This window comes from Pinus tabuliformis, chromosome 4_2 (assembly GCF_031772625.1).
Source record: "Pinus tabuliformis cultivar Carrire ecotype Pingquan chromosome 4_2, CPIR1, whole genome shotgun sequence".
In the NCBI taxonomy this organism is placed as follows: Eukaryota; Viridiplantae; Streptophyta; class Pinopsida; order Pinales; family Pinaceae; genus Pinus; species Pinus tabuliformis.
This window is the reverse complement of record NC_142304.1, coordinates 12573651-12587337: the sequence shown is the minus strand read 5'-3', so window position 1 is coordinate 12587337 and position 13687 is coordinate 12573651. Positions and strand designations below refer to the sequence as shown.

The 13687-nt window shown below is 40.9% G+C and overlaps 1 protein-coding gene across 1 annotated transcript; it reads right to left on the bottom strand.

The window, feature by feature from the left end:
- Window positions 1-8530: 8530 nt before the first annotated feature.
- LOC149168134 (uncharacterized) lies at window positions 8531-11066 on the bottom strand. Its single transcript, XM_089424823.1, has 3 exons — window positions 9621-11066; window positions 8812-9063; window positions 8531-8674 (listed from the first exon to the last, which is right to left on the bottom strand). Exons 1-3 carry the CDS (start codon window positions 11064-11066, stop codon window positions 8531-8533), a joined length of 1842 nt encoding a protein of 613 aa, XP_089280949.1.
- Window positions 11067-13687: the final 2621 nt, after the last annotated feature.

Genomic DNA, 13687 nt, shown 5'->3' with positions numbered 1-13687 from the left:
TGCTAAATTTCCTTCTTTTGTGGCAGCAACCAAATTTGATTTTCCTCTCAGTGCCCTCAATGTGTATAATGTTCATGTCTTGGGTCCTTTGGCCACGACCAATGCTCCTTTGCTAATTTTCTAGCCTCCTTTTCCAAATCTTGTGGAATAGCCTTCATCATTGAGTCATCTCATAGAGATCAAACTCATGTGCATTTCTGGTACATGCCTGACCTGTTTCTGGTACATGCCTGATCCGGACATCTCCCACTCCAACAATACTACAAAAATGATTATTCCCCAAATGCACTCTACCATAATCACCAGGATTATATGAAACAAAACTATCTTTGCATGGGGTTACATGGTTAGATGCTCCAGAGTCAAGGATCCAATCAAAACTACTGCAAGATGTATATATAGATGCATCCTCTACTGAAACAATAAGCAACACATCACGATCTGTGGTTACAACAGTAGTCTCACCTTCATTTGTGCTGGATGACTTGTGATTTGTACTGGCGGGTCTTCGATTCTTTTGTCCTTTCTTCCAGAATCAACATTATTTCTTCATGTGCCCGGGTTTGCCACAATGAGAGAAAATGATTCTGCCTCTCCTTGATTTTGATCAGCCTCTCGATCTTGATCGCCCTTTTCGGCCTCGATCAATTCTCCTACCATGATCAGCTAGAGCTAGAGCTGGAGCTTCTCCTCCCTGGCTTTTCGTAATTGACTTGCATCGCAACTGCTCATTCATTAAACTGTTGCTGACATCATCAAACTTCAAGGTCCCTACAGTTGCTAAAGTGCTTATAGCTACAATTAAATTTTCCCAATTGTCTGGCATAAAACACATTAACAAAATGGCTCTAATTTCATTATCTAAAATGATTTTAACAGAGGCAAGCTGATTAGTAATAATATTAAAAGCATTTAAGTGCTCAGCAACTGAAGCACCCTTCTTCCTCTTCAGATTATAAAGGTTCTTCATCAAGAACGCTTTGTTTGATGTCATGTTCTTCTCATATAGATCATGGAGCTTCTTCTATAATCCTTCTGTGTCTTTTCTTCGAACACATTGAAAAACACATTCTTTTCAAGATATTGGCGGATTGTTGCAATCGTCCTTCTATCTAGCTTATTTCACTCTTCATCTGTCATCAATGAAGGTTTCTTTGTTGTTCCCTCAATCGGCAAAAGTATATCCTCCCTCTATGATTTTCATAGGGCAAAATTAACCCCATTCAACTCTCTCCATATCAGTTACTACTGCTGCTCTCTCCATAATAAAATTCACACTCCCAAAAACAAAACTCCACTTACAAAAAAAATTTCAATAGTTTTTTTATTTTTCTTACCAACTTTTAAATAAAAAACCAAAACTAAATTAATCTCCTTTAAAAAAATATATATATTTATCATAAAATATCTCCTTTTAAATTTATAATGGCTAAAAACACCTTTTGAATTAATAAAAGCTTTAATTCGCTACACCTTTTAACTTAATAACTTCCCAACCATTCTCAAATTTAAGAAATAAGTATTCTCAAATAAGAGATGAAACCATTAAAATTTCCCTTTTATAATAATCGACACCAACTCAACTTATTTCAATTATTACTTCCTAAAGCCATTATAAAATATCTCCTTAGTAAACCATGCCTTGGAATACTCTCACACATCTTGGTTTTTGGTTTTTTTTCAACAGCCGTCATTTTCTTCAACAACCGTCCTGGGAATCTCTGTTTTCCTTCAACATCCTTCCTTTTTCCTGCGAATCTGTGCACCATTCAGGCAGGCGGCCAACAACTAGAGAGCCAACGTTTTGATGAACGTTGCCGAAGGTAAGGCGAAGGCGATGGCATAAGCGGCTTGAGCAATGGCTCCGATACCTGTTGTTAGTTCAGAGCACACAACAGACTCAGACGCAATCGCGGAAAATATTTCACAGAATAACAAATCAGAGAAGAATTATTAGACACACAAATGGAGAAACAAATTATTAGACACACAAATGGAGAAACAAAAGCCTAACACAAATATATAAAATGGAGAATGAAATCACTTCACATTACACACAGAAAAAGGCCTCAGCCCTTGGCTTTGCTTCCATGGCCAGAGAAATTTCAAATTTACAGATGCTTCACATAACATAACCTAACAAAAAAAAATATCTCTTTTAAAAACCATAACATTAATATAGCAAATTGGATGTTTATTTTTGAAATGAAACCTCACATGTAAATTAAAATGTTGTATTCCGTCCGCACTAATAAAGGTGTATCTTTGTAAATGAAAGATGTCAGTTTATGTAGGCTTCCTACAATTTGTTCGAATCCTTCTAGTTCGAGTGAGAGGATTAATGTTTCACGTTAAACATGGCGAATTATGAGAATAGTTTGATCGAATCCTTCTAGTTTTAGTGTGAGGATTAATGTTTCACATTAAACATTGCGAATTCTGAGAATAAATGTGTTTCGGGTATTATTGCAGCTTTTAATCTCCGAGATTGTAGAACTTTTGCAATGTAACTACTAGTTGGATTGGCGAAGTTATACAAATAATCACGTAGGGTTTAGGGTTTTGTACGTGTGTAGGGTGCTTTTAATTTGTAATTGGGTAAATTATTTGCTTGATTTACGTTGTGTAAGTAGCTTATTGATTGTTATTGGTATATGCTTGGTCAAAATGCCCCTGAGTTCGTGTAATTTGATAGTTAAGGGAAAAAAACCGATTCTCTAACGGTTGAAAGGGATAATATAAACTCACATGTATTTGTACTTTTTATTTTTATTTTTTATTTTTGTTGTGGCATTTAGGTGCTCTATAATTTAATAGGGAAGATTTTACTTAAAAATAGCTTAGTATGGGTTAGATCTCACTAAAGGTAAAGATAAATGTAAATGTAAACTTAAACACATCAACATAAAGTAAGTACCGGAGTAGATCTCACGTAAAAATAAAAACATAAATGTAAACACATGTAAATTAATTACAGAGTAGATCTCAGGGAAAAGTTAAACACATGTAAAGTAAGAATAGAGTAGATGGTAAAAACTTAAATGTAAATGTAAACCCAAAAGCAAAGACATAAACATGTAAACATGTAATATGTAATGCTTAACATTTAATATTTTTAATCTAATGTCGGTCTGTTTTAAAAATCAATCTAATTATTATTATGTATAAACACAATATAAATAGGAAGAGGTTCACGAACACTCAAAAAAAGGTATCCGAAATAAATAAAAATATAAATAAACTAAAAGGATGGTAAATAAATAAAACCTCTTTTTATACTTGCTCTTACTCGAGGGGTATGGTAAATAAATAAAAATATAAATAAACTAGAGGTATGATAAATAAATAAAACATTTTTTATATTAACTGCATAAACCTTTTTATATTTATAAAAATGCAAAAAAAAGGTTTTATTTATGTGAAACCTATGGGCTAAATACCAGGGACCAAATTATTATTTTTTTCTAAGTAAAACTAATCTATTTATAAAGACATAATGTACAGAGAGGCTCCAGCCTCAAGGGCACTGGGTCAGTTGTGTGACTAATCTGATCATCAAACCTTGAAATCGTGACTGCCCCAGATGGAGAAACCAACCCGAGTACAAAAATTAGAACAGTTCAAGTTACCTTCGCAGGGGCTATAGTTCCATAATTCAAAAATTCTAACCAAAAAACTGTAAATTCCGAAACTTAGCTCAGAATTTTCCGCTGTAAATCGACAATTGAGAACAAAATTCAAAATTTTCATTGCCCAAGTTGGGGACAAAACCAGAAAAAGACCCGACAGGAAACAAGGTTTAAAATGATAAGTAACAAAACTAATCCGAAATGGATTCAAGGCTTGCCACATAACCTCGCCAGCAGCTGCAAGGTGTCTTCTGTTGGCTCTTCCCCTATGACTGGACACCATCCATATTCCTCAGAACGATCGTGATCGACCGCAGTGCTACCTGTGCCCACCAACATTGCATACATGTGACCTTGTCGGCTACCTGAGGCCCTTGTGTTGCCATGTTTGCTATCCGCAGTTGGTTGACTGCCAGCTACTGCTTTTCCATTCAGGGTTGCTTTGCCATCATCATGTTGCTGATTACTAGGGATGCTAATACCGCGGTTGCTTTGGGCCTGTCTGTTCTGCTCGTCCTTGTGCTTAGGCGGAGGTGCCTGCGGATCAATTTCTTCTGAGAAAGAAATGGTCACTGTGGCAGTAATTATAGGCTGGGTTAAAGTGTTGCGAAACTGGAATTGAGTGACATGGGGAGCTGGATGTGGAGGAAGGGGGAAATCCACTGAGTGAACTGCAGCGTCCCTCCCTTCTGTGCCTTGGAGCCTGGCGCGTCCCCTTCCACTTTGGGTGTCTGGGTAATGGCCATAGAGAGAGCTGAGAGGATTGGGATTATCAGTGGAGGAGTCAGGGGAGGCAGTGGCAGAGCTAGTCGATGCCTGTGGGCGAGTGATGCCTCCGCGAGTGCCTCCATGTCTGCTTCACATTCGATGTCTGATGCGAGCCATGGCAGGGTTGAGAGCAAGGTTGGCAGCAGAGGGGTTGGTGGAATTTCGATGCAGAGAATGAATAGGGGAGGTCTGAGCCTAGTTTAAGTTGTAAAGACTGGAATGAGAGTAGTGAAATCCATTGCCCAGATCAAGGCAACTCAGCAACCAACATTGACTTCCTGTCACAGTGCGAGAGCAGGGTTTTGCAGCCTATCGAGGTCAAACGCAATGGAGCAAGGGGGGAAGAATTGAATGATGCTCTGCAGGTTCCATGACAATGAAGGTTGTGGAGGTGTCTTGGCCTTCGGACATAATTAATGGCTCCTGCAAGGTGGTTTGAATGCACCGGAGGTTGGCATGGTGGACGACGCAGGTGGCCATGTGGTGATCCTGTCCTCTGGCCGCTTGTCTTATCATATTAATTTCCAAAGTAATCACCCGCATCTCGGTGTGTTTCTTCTTCATTTGCCATTTCATTTTGCACTAGATCATTGTAGTCCGGTAACTGAGGAGTAGTGGCAGTAGAATTAAGTGTTCCTGCATGAAGAGTCTTTCCACTATCAACTCCAATGTTAGCTAAAATATCTACTACTTTGTTGCCATCACTACAAATGTGCTTAAGGGTGACTTCTCTATGAGTTGATAGCCATTGTTCAATATGCTCCAATATTTCAGCCAATCTCCAACTACTACCGACTTTGTATGATGGAGTCCCTTGTAGAATCTAATTCACCATGTTAATAAGAATCTGAGAATCCCCTTCAATTATAAGTGGGAAGAAGCCATGGAGTTGAGCAAGGAGGAGCCCCTACCATAGCCCTTCTAATTCAGCTGAGTTGTTTGTATCCCAACCAATTGAACCCATAAAAGTTAGGAGAGGAGTGCCTTTGTGATTCTTGAAGATTCCTCCATATCTTGCTTTGCCTGGATTACCTTTAGACGCTTCGTCGAAGTTAAGTTGTATCATATGTAGGGGTGGAGGAATCCATCTGTCTGGTGTCGTTCCTGGTGATGAATTTTTACCCTGATTTGCCTGCATCTGGTTCCACTGGAGATTCCAATTTACCCATATATTTTGTTCCTGTGGAGTGGAGGGAAAGTCTTCTTCATGCCAGGTTTGGAGTAGTAAGGTTTCTCGAAGGTTTTGACATATATTATTCCATAGGACTTCTAAAGGGGTGGAATGGTCCTTGAAGATGCGACTATTTCTTTCTTTCCAGACGGTCCACATGTGGAATCCTGGTATAAGTTTCCATAAAGCATTTAACAGTTTGCTTTTGTATGGATTTGTTGCCCAAGTGCATATAGTGTTGGTGATATCCTCCTTAATTCGTCCATATTTTTGGCATCTGAAGCTAACTTTTTCCCAAAGTCGGTTTGCCAGCGGACAGTAGTTTATGAGATGCTTAGTAGTTTCTTCTACCTGTTTACAGTTTGGGCACATAGAAGGTCCATGAAAGCTCCTTTTCCAAAGGTTGTCCCAAGTGAGGATTTTATTTTGGCAAAGCAACCAGAGGAAGGTGGATATTTTTGGCCAGATGGGGGGGTCCCATACTTTGTTCCAGAGATGGTCCTTGACTTTATGGTTTCTTATAATTATATGATAGGCCTCTTGTGACGTGAAGGTTCCTCTCACTTTGTAACCCCATCTGATTATATCCTTCTTGTCAGAGTAGTGTATTTCCCTGTTTGAGAGCTCTATTTCCAGCTTATCCTTGATGAGCTGCATGCCTTGCCTGATGATGTGGTCTGTGCTTATCCATTGCCTATATCCCTGGGTATGAGTAGGCCTCCAGTGTTGATTTACCTTGATCATCGGTTGCTCTACCCAATCCTGAAGTTGGTGGGGTGTGATCAGGTCCTTCAATTTGGGTCTTTGCTGCCAGGAATCTTTGCAAAACCTGTCATTGTTACCATTCCTAATTTCCCAGAAGCTGTGCTATTGAAGTAGATCCTTATGTTATTTAGCTGCATTCGAGATTAGGGAACCTGGGCCAACTTCTGTGAGCCTAATTAAGTCATCTACTGGTCTATTATTGGCATATCTTGTTTTCCAGAGAATAGCCCAAGGAGTATGCGGATCCGAGATCCATTTCCACCAAATGTGTGCTCCCATGACTACGTTGCTATGATGAGGATCCTGTAGCCCAGTACCTCCATAGTTTTTCGGGAGGCAAACTATATCCCATTTTACCAATTCCCATTTTCTCTTTTGTTCTTTGTTTCCCCACAGAAAGGCTCTTTGAAGATGTTTGATTGCCTTGAGAACCCACTTGGGCACTGCCAGAACTGAAAAAAGATAAAGCGGCATGGATTGCAACACCGCTTTTATTAAGACGAGACGACTCACCATGTTGAGAGCTCTGAAAGTACAAGAAGAGAGACGGGCTTCCAATTTTTCCAAGAGCAGATGCCAATATGGGTGCTTTAAAGCAGTGTCCGTCATAGGGGCACCCAGGTATTTGGAGGGGAGAGCTGCTATTGAAAAACCTAGGATCCTAGCAATTGAGGATTGGGTTATAGTAGGGGTATGAAAGAAAAATATTTGGTATTTAGCTTTGTTAATGCATGCTCCAGAGACATCAAAAAAATCAGTTAGAATGGATGGACGAAATTATTATAAATACCATGCAAAAAAAATATTTACCCTAATATTATTATTATTATTATTATTATTAAATCTAATATTCTTTTTTTTTGTAAGTCAGATATGTATATTATAGAACAAAATATGTTACAAAAAAGTCTGCCGAAGCAGAACGAAACCTTAGAAAGACCATTTTACCAGAGCTGACAGCAAGCCCTGAACTTTCAAAACCAAGATGCTCACCTCGCAGGGCGGCCTACTCTTAAAGCTGTTACATATTGCCACGACACTATAAAAACTTGGACAGAAACAAAGTAACATAACGATCTAGCATAAGGCCGAAGCCTTGACAGAAGACAGAAGAAAAACAGAATGAAACTACTTAGGAAAACCGCCAATTCGACTGACTGTATCTAAGCCCACGTCAAGAACATACTTGTCAACTCTGGCCTGCATATCTTGCATGGACTGGAATTCGTGTGCTTCCTTCATCTTGCTCTGCTGCACCAGGGGATCCGGGCTCAGAGTTTGCCGAAGAAGCCTGATGAGCAGAGTCAATTTCTTGTTGACAATTTCCACTGCATCATGCACTGTGGAAATTCTTCGATCCAACGATTCATGGATTTCATGTATTTTTGCTAACTGATCCTCTGATGGGGAGTTCCCCTTCCCAGAATGCTACTTCCCTTTGTCCTTTGAGTCCAGGGCTCTCGCAAGGAGGGTTTTGATTCTCCAACTCTCCGCTTTAGTCCGAACATATTGAGTGGCTCTTTTAGAGGGAGTGCCCAGGTCATGTAACCAGTCAACCTCCTCCACAATATTCTCCTCGGTTCCCTGTGTTTCTTCCTCTTTCACAGAAGCTTCCAGTTCTGTGATCTTGCGTTTTCTCCTAGCTACTGCTCTGGTCTCATACATGTTCTGCGCTATTCGTAGCTCTTGGTTAGCCGCCGAACACCTACAACTCCCCGCCTCCATGCTATACCCTCTAATCTTATCGCGGTGATCACGTCTACAAGTGGCGGTCTCTCGCAATACCTTGAACTGAGGTGAAAGAACCAGAGCCTCGACTCTCTGTTAAATAGCTATTTTCCACAGAGTTTCCCATGATGCGCTCTCCCCTCCGATGCAAAGTGGAGGTACTCTCGTTATTAATTCGGAAGATATCCGCAAAAATCAAGCAGCTCTTCCCAGACTTGACATAAATGTTGTTGATTTCCTTCCCATCAAGGTCGTGCCAAGTGTCCCTTCCTCTTAAGCGGACTCTACGGTGTCTTTTGTGGCATGAACTATAATGATAGTCTTCAAATTTGGCCTTCTCTTGCCATAAATACAACCGCCGCTTCTGTCTAGTCGTCCAGCTCCCGTGATGAAAACCCATGCTGTTACCGAAGTTTCCAGATATACGGTGCCGGAAACAGAAACCATTGTTGTTCAAGCCCGGTCGGTTTCATTTAAATCTTGTTGTGCCAGCTGTAAACATCTCGCCTTCAGGTTCGGGCAGTCCACTTCCTGCCAACAACTGTCCCAACCCCTGTCCTGATTGTCCACGCCACAATTCGCCAGGTAGTTCACCATCCCGTTTTCCTGACGCCTGACCGTATGAAAGACTAAACCTTTCATTCCAGACATAAGTTCTGTAATATTCTCAGTCACCTTGGCGAGCCTCTAGTGTTTCGTGGCTTTGTTCGCCTTAGTGCCTCCTTGAATTCTCTTAGCTGTTGATATAACCAGTGACGAATCCCCTTCCACAATTACATTGCATTTTCGTAGGGATTTTAGAATTCTCAGACCATGCTCAAGCGCCGCAAATTCCATCTCATTATTCGTGCTTTCCCCAAGCGCTCTATAATATATATGCAGAATTTCTCCGTGTTGGTTTCGTATTGTGCCTCCAATTCCTACCTTGCCGGGATTACCTCTCGAGGCCCCATCAAAATTCAGCTTCAAGCCCCCTTCCGGCGGACACTGCCATTTGGCGATCTGTGAGGATGGTTGCATTTTGTGTCTCGAACCTGTGATGCTACTTGTAGCTTCCAGTCGAAAGCACTTCAGGATGTGTAAGTCCTGAGCTGAAGGTTTCTCTTATATTCCTCTCTGCATTTTGTCTGAATTAACGGTTGAATGTTAGTTAATATATTATCTTTAGAGAATTCTATGTTCATGTGTTCATTTTGAAATATTCTATGGTTACGTTCCTTCCAAATTGACCACAGTAAGAAGCCTGGGACAGACTTCCATATGCTGTTGACTCTTAGAATGTTGGAGAAGTTTTTTTTCCAATTTAGAATGGTTCTGTAAATGGATTCTCTATCTCGGTCGGAACTGCTGAGAATTCCTTCCATCCAGCTCCATAATTGATTTGCCCATTCACATGCATTAAATAGGTGGTTTATAGTTTCCTCTTCTACAAGGCACATTGGGCATCTTGAGGGTCCCCTGAATCCTTTCCTGCATCAGTTGTCCCAGGTTAGAGTTTTGTTTCTCATTAGAAGCCAGAGGAAGGTCCTAATTTTCGGCCAGAATAGGTTGTCCCAAACCTTGTTGCACCAGGGCACGGCTTCTACCTGTTCTTCCTTTTCTATTATATCCCTAGCTTCTTTTAAGGAGAAATTTCCATTGCCTTTTAAACCCCATCTCATCTTATCATCTTCTTCAGTTTTTCGAATCTTTCTTTTGAGGATTCTCTCATTGAATTGCTGAATGCTATCGTTGTTCTCCTCTGCGCTCACAGGATTTAAATTAATCCACTCCCTCCAGATCGGATCCCTGCTGCTTTGAATCCAATATTGATTAACTCTGTATCTAGCCTCGTTTTGACTTATTCGCTTGAGGGAAGATAGCTTTGGGGTGTCCAGTTTAGGCAATTGCTGCCAAGCATCTTCCCAGAACAGGGCAAGCCTTCCGTTGCGAATCTCCCAAAAGCTATGCTCCTGTACTAAGCTTCTATTATTCCTGGCATGGTTCCATATTGACAAACCTTCCGGGACTTCCTGTAGTCTCATGAGGTCCTGAGTATCACAATCTGGAGTGTACTTCTCCTTCCAATGCCTCGCCCAAGGTAAATTGGGTTCTTTAATCCATTTCCACCATATCTTAGCTCCACAGGTTCTGTTAACCACTGAAGGATCTACTAAGTTCAGCCCCCCCATAGATTTTGGCTGGCATAGCTTATTCCATGCCACCAACGCCCATTTCTTCTTATCCCCATTCCCATTCCATAAAAAGGATCTCTGAATAGTTCTCATTTGCTGCAGAATGCCCTTGGGGGCTGGAAGCATAGAAAGTAAATATTGCGGAATTGCCTGTAGAACAGCCTTGGTTAAGATAAGTCTACGCACAAGGTTTAGAGCTCTGTGTGTCCAATGCTTGCATTTTTTCTCCATGTTGGCTAGAACCTTCTCCCAGTGAGCTTTCTGCCAAGGTTTCAGAGTCAGGGGAGCACCTAGATATTTCCGAGGCAGGGAACCAATCCTGAATCCAAGAAGCTGGGACATGTGAGCTTGAATTACCGGATGAGTGTTGAAGAAAAATATTGTAGACTTAGAGAAATTAATCTCCATACCAGAGGCTCGGCTGAAGAGATCAAGGATACCCCTATAAGCCAAAGCCTCCTTCACTGTGGGTATACCGTCTAACATGGTGTCATCCACAAACTGTTGATGTGTTGTGGCTGGTATCGATCTTATCGGTTGCAGACCTTTTATGGATCCTTCTGCTTCCTTTTTGGCTATGATTCTACTTAGTCCTTCCATTAGGATCATGAATAGGAAAGGGGATAGAGGATCACCCTGTCTTATGCCCTGCGAAGGGGTGAAAGGAGCTGAGGGAGTGCCATTGACAAGGATTGAATATCTTGGAGATTTGATGAGAGCAAGTATCCACTTGATCCATTCCCTGTAGAAACCGAATGCATCCAATACAGCTTCAAGGTATCTCCAGCTTACTTTGTCATAAGCTTTTGATAAATCTAACTGCATTAGCATTCTTGCTTCTTTTCTCGATTGAAGTGAGTGGATCATCTCCTGCACTAATGAGATGTTATCTAGAATTTGTCTACCCTCAACGTAGCCCGATTGCTCTTCCGATATGATACCAGGAAGAATCGACTTTAATCTATTAGCTATGACTTTTGAAATAATTTTATATATAACATTACATAGGGCAATAGGTCTGAATTTATCAGGTGTCTTTGCTTCTTCAACCTTAGGAATGAGCGCTAAAAAGGTGGTGTTGATGGATTTTAGAATAGTTCCTGAGCGTCTGGAATCCTCAACTACCTCCTAGACCTCCTGCTTAATAGTGTTCCAACAAGCCTTGTAGAAGTTGATGGTAAATCCATCTAGACCTGGTGCTTTATCGTTAGGCATATTCCTAATTGCCTCCTCCACCTCCTCCAGAGAGATTTCCCTGCTAAGGGCCCAATTCTGATCTGAGGTAATGGATTTAGGAATGGCCGCTGTAAGTTCCTTGATGGCCTCCTCTCTATTTATATGTGGTTCCTGTGCAATTGAGCTGAAGTGATCCGAGAGCAGAGCAGATATGTCATTGTGATTATTTAGTATCTCCCCTGCATTGTTTTTTAACTCAAGAATCTTGTTAGCACTTCTATGGTCTAGAGCCGACCTGTGAAAAAATTTAGTATTCTGCTCCCCCTCTTTTAGCCACTAGATTCTAGATTTCTATTTCAAAAGTATCTCTTCTTGCATACATCTGTTGTGCCACTGCTGTGAAAGAACTTTTTCCTGCTCAACAGCTTCGTCACTGTGGATGCCTGCTTCCCCATCTCTATGAATCTTTTCCAATTTACTCTTTAGAATGGCTTTCTCCTGGATGATGTTTCCAAAAACCGTTCTATTCCATTCTTTTATCCTTTCTTTAGTTGCTTTCAGCCTCTTTTGTAGATTTAACATTTTGGAACCTCTTGCCTCCAAAGGTTCAGACCACCATTTGTCAACCATCTCGAGGAAGTTAGGGTGGTCTAACCAAAATTTTTCAAATCTAAATGGTTTATTCCTAGGAGTTCCCTGAACTTCAACAATAAGCGAGATTGGCCAATGATCCGACCCACCACTTGGAAGGATATCTGATTCTGCTGTGATACCATCCATTATTATGCTTTCTGATATCAAAAATCTATCCAAGCGAGAAGCTATCAACCTCTCTCCCCCCCTTTTGTTGTTCCAGGTAAACTTGCCACTCTTGGGGTATATGTCTACCAATCTGACAGTCTCAATGAAACTTGTGAAGGCTTCTGCGTCCCTGTTAAGTTTCCTTAGACCCCCTTTTTTTTCCATAAGGGTGGTCATCATATTGAAATCACCCCCCAGAATACACTTGGACCTTGGATATCGTTCAATAAGTCTGGTTATTGAATTCAAAAAATTTATTTTATCTTCTAATTTCTGAGGACCATAAATATTGATGCATAGGTAAGACTCAGAGTTACCTGTGGGTTGAATTTGCACTGCTATGAAGTGTTTGTTTGCCTCAGCTGAGATAATCTGGATTTCCCTTGTATCCCATAGTGTTGCAAGGCCTCCTTCTCATCCCTGGCTCTCAATCTCTAAAACTTCTAAATTTCTCCCAAGCTTCTTACATAGACTGTTCATGCTAGAGTTGTTGCATTTAGTTTCTTATAAGAATATAATTTCCGGTCTATATTTCTGGATTTTCCGCTTTAAGATTTTGTGTTTTGCATGGCTGTTAAGCCCTCTTGCATTCCATGAGATGATCTTCATGTTTAACTAAATTTTATTGGCAGGACGGGAAAGTGCTAAGCGCCTTCATCTTCCCTGAGTTTATCATTATCATGCCTAGCTCCTGTAGAACTTCACCACTAGTTCTACGGCCTCTTCTTTTCTTCTGCTTTGAGCTGGATGATTTCCAAAGAAGACTTTTCGAGTGGAGGCTATTGCCTTTTACTATACCTAGCTTCCTGTTTTGCTTTTCTAATTCTGCTTTTTGCCTTGCTATGAACATGTCATTTACCTTATTGATTTCTTCTTCCGGTGCATTTTCTATTCCTCGAGCCTTCCAGTTCTCAGCAATTACTGGTAGATTCATCCCCTCCCTGGCTAGCGCCTCTTCCCACTCTTGATCCTCGCTTCCTCCATCACTGGTTAGCATATCGGTTTCCTCTTCCGTCTCTTCTATTCTCTCCTGCATTTGGACTTCGTTGTTGAGGTCGCCTTCAACCGTTCCTTCTCTGGTTGGTTCTTCCTTTTCATCATGCCCTGCATATGATGTTAGGGTTTTGTGCTTGTCCTTCGAATCTGTTCCAAGATCTAAGATCGCAAAAGAGTTGCTATGGTTGTTTCTGTCTGTATTACCTTTATTATTCTTCCTTCTATTAGCTCTCTATCTAGACTTAGGTTTTATGAAGGTTTCTTTGTCTTTGTTGGCTTGTGCTGTTTCGGTCTCTACTTCCTTCCTAATCATAGGGCAATCTCTCATCAAATTCCCATGTTGATGACATTTGCGACACCGGAAGGGAATCTTCTCGTAGTCTATGGCCTGAAAATAGTCCTCGTCCCTGTATTCAAGCTAGAGCCCCTCATGTAGTGCCCCGGAGACGTCCATTTCAACACATATTCTGGCGTAAGAT